Source organism: Notolepis coatsorum (genome assembly GCF_963971535.1).
Source record: "Notolepis coatsorum genome assembly, chromosome: 15".
Classification (NCBI taxonomy): Eukaryota; Metazoa; Chordata; class Actinopteri; order Aulopiformes; family Paralepididae; genus Notolepis; species Notolepis coatsorum.
In genome coordinates, this window is record NC_140179.1 from 80,440,846 (window position 1) to 80,455,234 (window position 14,389).

Genomic DNA, 14,389 nt, shown 5'->3' on the forward strand with positions numbered 1-14,389 from the left:
TGGAGTTCAAGATGGTGATGGCTGATGATCGGCCTTTTGTGTTAATAATCTTATTAATTAGTTGTTGTTTTTTGCACCTCATAGCACACTCACTCACTCACTCACTCACTCACTCACTCACTCACTCACTCACTGTTAGTCACTCTGCCCCTAGTAGCAGCTCAACGGGCATAGCACATTGTGTAAGACCAGGTCAATCTATGTGAAAATGCTTCATATGACACTGTCTCTCTCTTTCTCTCTCTCTCTCTCTCTCTCTCTCTCTCTCTCTCTCTCTCTCTCTCTCTCTCTCTCTCTCTCTCTCTCTCTCTTTCTCTCCCTCTCTCTCTCTCTCTGCAGGGCAGTGATTATAGATTTTAAGAAGATGAGCGTCCGTGGAAAAGACTTGCGTGTGAGGCGTCTGGACGATGGTCAGACCGTGTGGGTCTGGTTCTGGAGCTCCCGTGATCATGGCTATGTGAAGTACGGAGACAAGGTATACATAGAATAAAATAACTAACTCTTACAGAAAAGTATCATGGTTAATTCCATAATTTATTGGTCATTGCCATCATGGTTTGAATTGGATTATACGGTACCACAGTAAAACTGAAATTACCACCAAATTACCATACCTTTTTCTAAGGGATGTTTTCCTCATTGAATATACATATATACCATGTCCAAACCTTTTCCTTGAATAGCTGCTTAGTGCTTTATCATAGTTGCATTTTCATATTTTAACTCACTTTTTAACTAACTTTGTTCCATCTGTAATGCCTGGTGCCAGCGCTATTGACAATTTTCACAATGTTTGCGGACCCATCGTATATATTATATATTATAGCTATGGAGAAAATAGTATGGCTCATTTGACAGGCACTATTTATAGTCCAACATTGACGAACCAGTTCATTTCTACATACTTTAGTTTGTGCGCTATTGCACGCTAAACATTGCCCAGATTAAAAATAATCCAGTCTTGTTTTCTAGATAGTGAGATATGACGTGTTATATGCATATGCGCAAATCGTTCGGGTTGCTCGCCTGAAACCTATATTATTTCCAAATCAAAGGTATATACCATATATAGATGTTTCTTCACAAAATCATCAAGGGGGGGGGGGGGGGGGGGGGGTTGTTGTACGAAGCTGGGATCGTTACCAAAAGCATGTATTAGGTTCGGTAAAATACGACGCTGTGATCAATACAAAAGCATGTTTTAGGTTCGGTAAAATAGACCTTACCTTAGTCAGAAGGTACTCCAAAATGAATAATACATGTAGTTCCAACGCGATCGCCATTACGCATTGGGTCTGGCTATAATACAGGAAACAATAGGTTTCAGGCGAGCAAATCTCTTTGTGCCTCTGGCTGCAGGAAGCAATGAGAGACACCTTAGAGACCCAGTTCAAAAGGTAGGCGATACTGCCACCTGTCGGGATTCGATCGTCATTGCAATTATAACGTAGGAGAATTCTCGTTTTTGGCGCAGTAAGACTGTACCTTGATGACCAAAATATATCACATTTTTGTCGCTTCTCAACAGAAGTGTTTATATTTAAATTTCTGAGTTGTCTCACTGAAATATAGTGAGTTAATTTAACAACATGTTTTTTGTCTCCCAGGGGTCAAAGGGTAACTCCGCCTCTGGCCAGAGTTCTGACATTGAAAGGAAGTATCAGAGTAACGCAGTTGGCTCGTTCACTTTCAACGTTGCTTCCGACACCATCGAGATCAAATTCAGAGGTGCTGTATCCTTCCCAGAATGTTTATAAACAGTTGCTGCAAAAACCTTATTTCTTCCAATTTTGGTTATTATCACGTTTTCCCTTGAATAGATGTATGTTGTGAGTTCCAATGACCCTAGAAGTCATTTAAAAAACCATTCAAGACCCAATGTGGAACTTCAAAAATACTCAGTGTCAATCTGGAGATTTTTCTTTTTATCATTCCTGAAAAGGAAAAAGATGTCAGGTTTTCACCTGCCAGCAGCATCATGTACATTGTGAAAGCTGTTGAATCTCAAGTCCCGCCCTCTCTAGTTGATCCTCCAATCGCAACTGTTGCTTCCCAAATTTGTGATTGGAGGATCAAGAAAAGAGGACGGGGCTTGAGATAGGTTCTTTTTTTTAATTTATTATTATTAGAGATGCAACAGGTGAGTGATAACAGGAAGAGGAAAGTTGCTCGCCGTCCACAGTACCGACATCCCCGAGCACGATCCCTGTGAGTTTGGTGTTTCTTACTTGGCATATCAACTTGTTTTTTCAGCACACGGTATAATAATAATAGGGTTATTTGATTGGGGGGTGAGAGGGGATGACACCCACAGTCTTGCATAAATGAATGTCGTTTGACAGTTTATTGAGAGTTAGTTTGAATAATTAGTTTTGTTAGTTTGAATAATATCTTCCAGTTAATCGGAAGACACTGAATGTTATTATTGTAATTACATCTTGATGAAATGATGTAGATGAAAAAAATTGTAACAGGGATTTCTAGTAATCATTTACATAATTTCATTATGATTGACAAATGCTAATATCTTCTGCTTAAAATATCTCAAAAATCGAAAACACCAGGCTTGTTTATGACAAATCCGATTTTTTCTTTTTTAAACATGGACTATCCCTTTAACCCTTTCACTGCCACACAACAGAAGGTTAACCCTTTACTATCACACAACCGACGGCGATGCTCCATCATTAGCATCATTAGCCCCGCATCCGCATAGCATCCGCGGAGTTAATGATGCTAATGGATGGAGCGTCGCCGTCGGTTGTGTGATAGTAAAGGGCTAACCTGCTGTATTGTCACAGTGAAAGGGCTAACCGGCTGTCGTGTGGCAGTGAAAGGGTTAACACAGAATTTGATATTCATGTGATGTGACACAATGTCCATTTGAACTCAACAGATTTTCTGAAGTGGCATCTCGGGTCAAGCAGGTGTTTCTGAGCAGCCGGCCGGGCGCTGCACCTCAGTGGCAGTTTGAAGGGCGTGCTGGGAACTGGTACTCCTTCAAAGACGGGGTACGTTTTTTTATTTTTTTATTTAACCTTTATTTACCCAGGCAAGCAATTAACACATTGACCGCCAGCAGCAGGGGGCGCTGATCAATGTTCCCTCTAATTATTTTTTGGTCTGAGCAAACACTCAAACCTCCTGAGCAGACATCAGCAACTACTGAGCAACATACGTCACCTGCCGATTAACCGGTTAGTTGATAAGCGGCGGTTTGTAAAAAATCTGAGAATCTTAATTTCGCTTAATGTCTAACATAAAAATATATACATTTTGCTGATACACAGATAAATAATACAAAAAGGCATATTATATTCCTTAATCAAATATTTATTTGACCATTGATTGACGATACAGAGCATAGTCCTTACTTTGGCTGGGTTGGCGGCGGCGGTGTGAGTCGTGTCACTAACTTTTGTCTTTTTAGGAGGCTGACTCGTCATTATTTTATTAAGTGAATTATAATGCGACTTCAAGGGTGACCATATTGTGATTTCTTTTAAAGAAGACACTGCCTTCAGCCTCAAGATACTTAGTGATACTCAAAGTTTACTCAAAGATGCCTTATCATTATAAATAATATATTTAAGGTATGCCTCCTCTGTATGGATATACAATTATTGTTTATATTATTTTATATAACAAAATAATATCTCTCTATAACCAAAGTTACTCAACATGCTGTATTATGCCTAAAGTAATCTATCTGACAAATCTCAAGAAAATAACTAAATCAACCTATGACAAAATAATATATATTTTCAAGTCTTACTGGACAAAATAAATAACAAGAAAAATATGATGTAATGTTCTAAATAATACCTCTTCTGTATTAGAAAATTAAAAAATATATCTTTATCTTTTCAATGTAATGTAAATTATAAAACAGAAACCTCACAAAGATACTAATTTAAAAGTGCACTATGCAGTTTCAGATTTGTTGCAATTAGTGTACTAAACTAATTTATTACACACATAATCATTAGAATGATTGTATCATAAGCATCTTATCAAACCAAAACATCATTTTGAGGCATCAAAATAGTTTTCAATTATTTTCTTTCTCTCTGTATAGCTGCATTCTTCAATCAATTCGGTCAACTTTGCCATCAAACTCTCGCCTCGCACTGCTTTGTTTGTAATGTTTTGCTGTGTTCATGTGAGCTTTGAGATCGCCAGCACCTTTATTAGACACATAAACATATGGTCAAGCTTTGCACGCGTTGCACTCCGCTTCCAATTAGTCTCGACCGGGATGATAAATTGGAAATGTTCTCTGCAGTTCATCTGTAATGTACATTTTCGCGTTTGCATTGTGAGGAGCCAGCAATGCTGGTCGGATCTGTCCACTTCCTCATCTGTTGTGTGTGTCTGTGTGAGCGTGCAGTAGCGCTGCCCACAAAGCACTGAAAGCGGGGCTTCTCTTGGTAACGTCACACGCAACAGGTTTTTTGCTCCCGATCCGATCCCGATCATGTGATTTTGAGTATCTACCGATACCGATCTTTCCCGATCCGATCAACAAAAATATATATATTTTTTATTTTTATTTTATTTTTTATCCCAATTTCTCACATTACATTCACCCTGAATGTTGACGTTATCGAGGTGAAAAGTTAACTTCATTCAAACGAGGCATTGCAATCCTTGACATAAATCATTTGATGTATAATTAAATCAAAGGAAATGCGTTTGGGTTTGAGAGTGTGGCTGGTCTGCCGTTCTGCAGCTGGATACTATTGGTTTGTTTTGGCAAAATTCTTCTGCTCTGTGTGACAATAAATAAATGAATGATGATATGCAATTTAAAACCAAAACTAAGGCCTCAGTATGAGTTTAAGACGTGAACATGGTCATGTTTTTTATTTATTTTTTGCGCGACCGATTTCACATGTGCGCGGGAGCGTTTTGCCATGTGCGCGCGCGCACGGGCGCACCTTAGGGGGAAGGTTGGGTGTGGCTTAATGCAGCTCTACTGCACGCTCACACAGATACACACAACAGATGAGGAAGTGGACAGATCCGACCAGCATTGCTGGCTCCTCACAATGCCAACGCGAAAATGTACATTACAGATGAACTGCAGAGAACATTTCCAATTTATCATCCCGGTCGAGACTAATTGGAAGCGGAGTGCAACGCGTGCAAAGCTTGACCATATGTTTATGTGTCTAATAAAGGTGCTGGCGATCTCAAAGCTCACATGAACACAGCAAAACATTACAAACAAAGCAGTGCGAGGCGAGAGTTTGATGGCAAAGTGCTGGTGCTGGGTGATTTCAATAGCGCCAATCTGAGAAAGGTATTACCTGACTTCTATCAGCATGTGACTTGCAACACCAGAGGCGGTAACATCCTAGATCACTGTTACACGCAATTTAAAGGTGGCTACAAGGCTCATTCTGATAGTGGCTTTGGTAAATCAGATCACGCGTCAATCTTTCTTTCACCAATGTACAAACAGAGAATCAAAAGTACTCCTGTAGTCTCGCGAGAGGTGCAGAAATGGGATTTGACGTCAGAGGAGACGCTCCGGTCTGCGTTTGACTGCACAGACTGGAATGTGTTCCGCGACACAGATAACATTAATGTCTACACGGAAACAGTGCTGGACTATGTTTGTACTATGGTGGAAGAAACAATCCCCACTACCAAAATGAGAGTTTACCCAAATCAAAAACCCTGGGTAGACAAATCCGTCCGTGAAGCTCTGAGAGAGCGCACCAAAGCATACAACGACGGCCTAGTGGCAGGCAACATGAATGACCACAAGGTGGCGCGATACAACGTAAGGAGGACAGTGTCAGAGGCCAAACGGCGCTACAGGGATAAAATTGAACTCCAGTTTGAACAAGCTGACTCTAGAGCTATGTGGCAGGGGCTCAAAACGATGACAGACTACAAAGGCGCCTCCCTCAAACTGAACAGTGACATCTCCTTAGCAAATTACCTCAATACCTTCTATGCGAGGTTTGATGCTGGTAATAACAACACCAGCTCACAAGCCACGGCAATGGGGGGGGGGGGGGGGGGGGGTCGGCTGCTGATGGAGGCGCAGTGTTCAGGGTAACAGAGCATGAGGTGAGGCGGACCTTTAAAAAAGTGAATATCAGGAAGGCAGCAGGTCCGGACGGCATCCCCGGCCGCGTCCTAAAAGTCTGTGCCGACCAACTGGCCCCAGTATTCACTGACATATTTAACCTGTCCTTAGAACAGGCTGTCATCCCCACCTGCCTGAAGAAGTCCACTATTATCCCTGTACCCAAAAAATCCAAGCCTGCTTGCCTCAACGACTACCGCCCTGTAGCTCTCACCTCCATAGCCATGAAGTGCTTTGAGAAGCTAGTAAAGGGCTACATCTGCTCCTCCCTCCCCATCAACATGGACCCCCTGCAATTTGCATACCGCCCCAACAGGTCCACGGAGGACGCCATAGCCCATGTGCTGCACACAGCAGCATCACACCTGGACAAGAGGCAGGGGAACTATGTGAGAATGCTATTCATCGACTACAGCTCGGCATTCAATACCATAGTCCCCTCCATACTCATAGCCAAGCTCAGGGACCTGGGCTTGAACTATGACCTCTGCCAGTGGGTCTTGGACTTCCTGACTGGCAGACCCCAGGTGGTGAGAGCAGGCAACTGCACCTCCTCATCTATCACCCTCAACATAGGGGCCCCCCAGGGCTGTGTTCTGAGTCCCCTCCTCTACTCCCTGTACACACACGACTGTGTGGCTCAGCGGAGTAGCAATACAATCATCAAATTTGCTGACGACACAGTGGTGGTGGGCCTGATCTCTGCCAACGACGAGAGGGCCTACCTGGAAGAGGTCAAGGTCCTGGCGGGATGGTGCCAGGAAAACAGCCTCTCCCTGAACGTCAGCAAAACAAAGGAGATGATTGTGGACTTCAGGAGGTCGGGGGTCAAGGACTACAGCCCCCTCAGCATCGACGGGGCACCGGTTGAGAGAGTCAACAGCTTTAAGTACCTCGGAGCCTACATATCCGAGGACTTGACATGGACCACACACATTGACAGTGTTGTGAAGAAGGCACGACAACGCCTCTACTTCCTCAGGCGCCTAAGGAAGTTCCAAGTCAGTCAGAAGATCCTTAAGAACTTCTACTCATGTACAATAGAGAGCATCTTGACCGGCAACATCACCTCCTGGTTTGGGAATAGCACTGCACAAGACCGAAGCAGACTACAAAGAGTGACACGTTCAGCCGAACGCACAATTGGAGGGGGGCTCCCCACCCTCCAGAACATTTACAACAAGCGTTGCAAGGGCAAGGCTAAGAGAATCATTAAAGACTCCAGTCACCCGAACAACTGCCTCTTTGAACTGCTGTGGTCAGGCAAGCGATACCGGAGTCTCAAGGCGAGCACAGAAAGACTCAGAAGAAGCTTCTATCCCCAGGCCATCAGGCTGCTAAACGAACAATGAATGAACACTACACAACAACAACCACCAAACGCACATAGCACACACATCCACACGCACACACTCACTTTAAACAAACACACTGTAGCACCCACTCCACACACTTATAGCACACACCCACTTTAAACAAACACACTGTAGCACCCACTCCCCACACTTTATATTTATTGATGAAGGATTGCACTACAACTCGTACACCTTACTGTAAATTGTACCTAAATTGTACCTCATCCCATTTCTGCTTTGCACTATATAGTACTGTACATTAGTACACTGCATAGTATTGTATATTATATGGTAACTCAGAACATTGTACATATGTCTATACCGAACACTGTGACCTCATTTTCTTCTTCTAAATTACATGCTATACTATGTTATTTGATACTATCTTGTCTAGCACAGTCTCTGGAGCGTAACAGTAAGAAGCATTTTGTATGAAAGTATTCTGTACTTCTGTATGACAACTATTAAAGAAACTTGAAACTTGAAACTTGAAGTTGACCGAATTGATTGAAGAATGCAGCTATACAGAGAGAGAAAGAAAATAATTGAAAGAAGAAACGGGAGTAGCTCAAGATTTCTAGGGCTGACCCCAATTAGTCGAATAGTCAACTAATCGATCGAAAGGAGCCGTAGTCGACTGCCAACCTCTTAGTCGAATGCAAAAAAAAATATATATATATATATATATATATATATATCAAATTATTATAAAAAAAGATTTTATCATTCTTTCCAAAAGAAAAGAGGCCTAGAAGCGTGGCTAACGCTAATGGCACGCATACCAGAGGCTAACTGCCTAAGAAAACGAGATGCATCCAGCTGCAGAACCACAGAACCACCACAGCAGCGGCGTGCTGAGGACCTGCGGGCTGAGGTCCGGCGGGCTGAGAACCCTCGCTTCCATTGGCTGATTTGGGTCACGTGACCATCCCACCCAATGACTGAATTGGAGTATTGCACTGCGGGCATTGGCTGATGCACTGCGGGATTGATTGATTGATTGATTGATTGAAAACTTTATTAACAGATTGCAGAATGGGTACACGTGACCGCCACAGGCCCTGATTGATTGATTGAAAACTTTATTAACAGATTGTAGAATGGGTACAGTGACCGATTGATTGATTGATTGATTGATTGAAAACTGTATTAACAGATTGCAGAATGGGTACAGTGACGTCACAGGCCCGGATTGATTGATTGATCTGATTGATTGATTGAAAACTTTATTAACAGATTGTAGAATGGGTACAGTGACCGATTGATTGATTGATTGATTGAAAACTTTATTAACAGATTGCAGAATGGGTACAGTGACGTCACAGGCCCGGATTGATTGATCTGATTGATTGAAAACTTTATTAACAGATTGTAGAATGGGTACAGTGACCGATTGATTGATTGATTGATTGAAAACTTTATTAACAGATTGCAGAATGGGTACAGTGACGTCACAGGCCCGGACTGATTAATTGATCTGATTGATTGAAAACTTTATTAACAGATTGTAGAATGGGTACAGTGACCGATTGATTGATTGATTGATTGATTGAAAACTTTATTAACAGATTGCAGAATGGGTATAGAGGTGTGATAGGTGTGATAGGTGGGATCGGTGTGATAGGTGTGATAGGTGGGATCGGTGTGATAGGTGTGAGAGGTGGGATCGGTGTGATAGGTGTGAGAGGTGTGATAGGTGGGATCGGTGTGATAGGTGTGAGAGGTGTGAGAGGTGTGATAGGTGTGAGGTGGGATCGGTGTGATAGGTGTGATAGGTGGGATCGGTGTGATAGGTGTGATAGGTGGGATAGGTGTGATAGGTGGGATAGGTGTGATAGGTGTGATACAGTGACCGTCACAGGCCCGGATTGATTGATTGATTGATTGAAAACTTTATTAACAGATTGCAGAATGCAGTACAGCTCAATACACACAATTGTTAAGGGGATGCAGACCATGCAGTACTGTTACATTTGTGACATACAGTAAATATATACAAGGTGGAGGGAACTGTACATTTATGATGAATTGAAAATGGGGGACCCTGATGTAAACAAGACGGAAGTCTTTCTCTGGTCTGCATCCCCTTAACAATTGTGTGTATTGAGCTGTACTGCAGATATATTTCAATTGCCTTACTTATTTACATAAGTATTATAGGCCTACAGCAGTATTGTACAGACAGTAATTATAGAGAGTGTGCTGACCTACGGTGTGTCTGTGTGGTTCTCCAGCTGCACAAAGGCAGAGCAAGAGGCTCTACAGAGGGTGGTGAAGGCGGCAGGCAGGATCGTCGGGACTCCTCTACCAAACATCACCTCCGTCTTCACCTCCCGCTGCCTCCACCGCTCCAAGTGTATCATCAGAACAGGAAGGATGTGGAGGCTGACGTCAGAGGAACGAGGCGGCGTGACGTCAGCCTGAAGTGTTCCCACTAGTTCCCATCGCTGGGAAGTTTGTTTTGATTGATTGAAAACTTTATTAACAGATTGCAGAATGGGTACAATACAGACAGTACGGCTCAATACAGACCAGGGATGCAGACCAGAGAAAGACGTTCGTCTTGTTTACATCAGGGTCCCACATTTTCAATCCATGATAACATTTATGACATAGCCTACACAACATACAGATATACAGTACTACTGTTACATCCAGACATTTATGACATACAACATGATACAAGATATACAAATATACAGTACTGTTTATTTACAGACAGAGTTTCTAAAAGAGAATATATACATTTGAGGGGGAGGAAACTGTACATTGGGGGGGTTGGACATTTACCGGGCCAGTTTCGAATTGCAGCCTCCCGTAGGTGCTCTTTTAGAGCGGTTTTGAAGGTGGGTATGGTTAGAGTAGACGACAGAGTACAGCAACTTGCAATGGGCCTGGTCTACAAGATACACACCACTAAGATACCCATGTACATGTCGAAATACTTCCCAAAGGTCAGTGAATTCCATGTTCACTGTGTCAATACGGAGTCTCTCTAACGATAGCGAGTGGCCGGACCACATATGGATGAGCACTACCGGTTCAAAGGTTAATTTCCGGTTGGCGATCTGCCGATCGGCCACCAGATGGCGCTCTTGAACCGCTAGAGAGTTGAGAGGAGATCAGCAGTGTGTCTCAGGGCTCCGGAAAGGAAATATGATTTCGATGACAGATTTTTGAAATATTGACATCAAAGACGAGTTACGGCGTCTTCGGCAGAATGAGCATGGCTAGGAATGACGTGAAAACTCGTCCGCGGCGATCATAGTGTTAATTATGTATCTTATTGCTATAAGTGCAATACATAAATAAATGCACAGAGTAAATAAAGCACAACACCAGGCATGCACTATAAAATAATAAAGAAATAAAGAATAAATACCTTATCCAAGGTGTCTACAGCCCCCTTGCAGCGGTTGTAGTCCATGATGATGATGGGCTTCTTGTGGTTCTCCTTCGACACCTGCCTCCCGGTGCTTGGTGCTGAGCAGCATGACATTCTTACCCTTCTTCGGGATGTAGCTGACGACCGTGGTGTTCTGTGTGAATGCGAAGCAGGAGGACAGGTTCTTTCTCTCCCGCGCATTCAGCAGTTGGGGAGGTAGCTCCGGCTTGTTGTGCCTGATGGTCCCGACCAACGCCATCTTTCTCTGCCTCAGCAGCTCCACCCCCAGCCCACGAGACGTATAGAAGTTATCGGTGGTAAGGGTGTGTCCACTGAGCCCAGTCGTCAGGTCCTTTACCACCCGTTTCCCTTGCTGCTTCTCCGGCGGAGCGTCTGGGTGAGCCTTGCCTAGATACGGCTGCAGGTTCCAGGCGTACGAGGTGGAGACGTCACAGAGGGTCCACACCTTCATCCCATATCTTGCGGGTTTGCTGGTCATATACTGCCTGAAAGGGCAGTGCCCTTTGAACCTGACCAGCTGCTCATCCACGCACACATCCTTGCCCGGGTTGAAGCCCAGCGGGAGCCGCGCCACCCATTTGTCCCACACGGCCCGGATTGGAGCCAGTTTGTCGGGTGAGCGCGCTTGGAAAGAGCGTCGGGTCAGCCGGTCGTCAAAGCGGACGGTGCTGCCCAGGAGGTTGAACCTCTTCCGCGACATGGTGGCGCAGAATATGGGCCGTCCAGTGCGTTCTCCCCACAGGCTCATGGTGGACTCTGCCCGTGATCGGAACACACCTGCCAATAACAGGAGTCCGATGTAGCCTCTTATCTCGATCAGATTCACATCCTTCCAGTCCTTGTGGATCCGCTGTCCCTGCAGGTTTGTCATTTTCACAATGACCTGGATGATCTCATCTGTCATAAAAAAGCTGAAGCTGTCCCCCAGGGTGTCTATCTGTGAGATGGCGTAGCGCGTAATGCCGGGACGAAGGATCCCAGCTGGCTGGTAGCGAAACCTCTTGTCATCAGTCGGGGACCAGGCCATTCCATTTTTCGACTTCCATCCAGGTAAGGGGCGACACTAGGGCTGACCTTCGAAGCTTTTTTTGGCAATCGAAGCTAATTCTTTAATATTTCTTTTTATTTATTTTTTATCTTATGTTGTGGGACTTGTACAGCACTTTCGTAAACTTTGTTGTTTTTAAATGTGCTCTATAAATAAAGTGGATTGGATTAATGAATTAAGTAGCCCCTTTCGTGCCAACAAGGTTTCACTCGGCTGTGTGATTTAATTCAAGGTGGATCGCTGTTGTCGTTTGAACAACTTCAGATTTCATGGGAACTACCAATCCCCCAAATCAAGAATGTTTAAGATGAATGAAGTAAGATTTTGATTATTTGAAATATGGCCTGTGTAAGTAAGTAAGTAAGTAAGTAAGTATTTATAAAGCACCTTTCATACATGTCATGTAGCTCAAAGTGCTGTACACAATTATAGGCATATATAACGATAAAAGCAATAAAGTCACAGTGATCAGTTAAGATCAATGTTTAAAAAAATAATAATAATAATAATAATAGTAACGTAAAAATGAAAATAACGTAAAAACAGTCATTTGCTTACCAGTTTGGGAGAACAGGTCCGCACAAACATTTCCGCTCAGTAGCAACCGGAAGTGCACTAAACCAATGCACTTGTATGGTAGGTAGCAATGTTTAGCTCTTATAACGCTAGTGTAGTTACGTTTTTATCAGTGGTCATAGTTGGGTCCATAGTGCTTTACCAAGTCCCATGGATCCATCAGTGGCCGTGTATTGTGGTAGAAAGAAAGAAAAAGAAAAACATATAAAGAAAACAGTCTAAAGTTTGAAAGTTTGGGAGGTCCGCAAAAACACGACCGTTCAGCTCAGAAGCTGAGGCGTGTCAAAAACGTTTGAAAAACTGGAGGCGTGTCTCCTATGTACCCGTTCCTTCATCTAAAAAGTTTGAAAGTGTGGGAGGTCCGCAAAAACACGACCGTTCAGCTCAGAAGCTGAGGCGTGTCAAAAACTTTTGAAAAACTGGAGGCGTGTCTCCTATGTACCCGTTCCTTCATCTAAAAAGTTGGGTCCACAAGGCTTATCCTAGCCTCATGGATCCATCAGGTTTTTCCAAGCCATAACTATTTGTAAGCTAGACTGTATAGGTACGTTTTTTAATTTTCCTTTAAAAATGTGTATAGAGCTGGCGTTTCTGATGTGTGTTGGTAGTGTGTTCCATAGTTTTGGGGCATAGTTGGCAAATGCCATACTTCCTATCCTTTTTTGGTTTCTGGGCGTGTCTAGTAAACCTGTAGTGGATGACCGTAGCGTTCTTGAGGGCAGATAACTAACTAGGGAATTTGCTATGTATTTTGGGCCTTGCTCATTAAGAGCTTTATATGTTAGGAAAAGGACCTTAAAATCAATTCTATGAGTTATTGGAAGCCAGTGCAGAGTGGCCAGGACTGGAGTGATATGTTCTCTTCTCCTTGTATGAGTTAGTAATCGAGCTGCAGAGTTTTGGATAAGCTGAAGCTTCCCAATGGTTGCTTTGGGAAGACCAGTGAACAGTGCATTACAATAGTCAAGCCGACTTGATACAAAAGCATGAATACGTTTCTCTGCATCCTTTTTATTTACGAAAGGTCTTACTTTCGCTATGTTTCTTAGGTGGAAGAATGACGTTTTCATGGCCTTATTTATATGAGACTTAAAGGTCAGGTCTGAGTCCAAGATGACACCTAGGCTTGTAACCTCAGTCTTTACATAGGATGACAGACTCCCCAGGTTTTTACAAAGCACTTCCCTTTTAGCTTTTGGGCCGATCAATAGGATTTCGGTCTTGCTTTCGTTTAATTTTAGGAAGTTATTGTTCATCCACTTGTTTATTGCTAACAGACAATTTGTAATGGACTGTATGGCTGTAGTGTTATTTGGTTCTGCGGAGATATATAGTTGTGTATCATCAGCATAACTATGGAAGCATACATTGTGGTCTCGAATGATGTCCCCGAGGGGCAGCATATATAGTGAGAAGAGTAATGGACCAAGGCAGCTTCCTTGTGCGACTCCAAAATTGCTGTCATGTTCCTCGGATACATTGTCTCCAAGCTTAACATAGAACCTTCTCCCCTTAATGTATGTTATGAGCCAATTTAGTACATGATCGGAAAAGCCAACCAGTCTTTCAAGACGACTGATCAAGATATTATGGTCAATCGTATCGAACGCTGCACTAAGGTCCAATAGGACAAGAATTGAGACTTTGCCAGCATCGGAGTTTAGCCTGAGGTCGCTAACTATTTTGGTAAGGGCAGTTTCAGTGCTGTGATTTGTTCTGAAACCTGATTGTAGTTCCTCCATGATGTTATTATCTTTGAGAAAGGAGTTTATTTGTACTGAGACTATCTTTTCTAATATCTTGCTGATAAATGGAAGGTTCGATATTGGCCTATAGCTTTTTAGTTCGTTTACATCTAAGTTTGTTTTCTTTAGTAGTGGTTTTACTACAGCCGTTTTAAA

At 43.0% G+C, this 14,389-nt stretch overlaps 1 protein-coding gene across 3 annotated transcripts in view; it reads left to right on the forward strand.

The window, feature by feature from the left end:
* LOC311241543 (uncharacterized protein) overlaps positions 1–14,389 on the forward strand; it is a 72,972-nt gene that overhangs the window by 12,187 nt on the left and 46,396 nt on the right. For all 3 annotated transcript variants that reach the window (XM_084330395.1, XM_084330396.1, XM_084330397.1), the window contains exons 5-8: positions 340–475; positions 1,608–1,728; positions 2,130–2,208; positions 2,897–3,011. In XM_084330395.1, the coding sequence (XP_084186521.1) occupies positions 340–475; positions 1,608–1,728; positions 2,130–2,208; positions 2,897–3,011 (451 nt within the window). The remainder of the gene's footprint in view (positions 1–339; positions 476–1,607; positions 1,729–2,129; positions 2,209–2,896; positions 3,012–14,389) is intronic.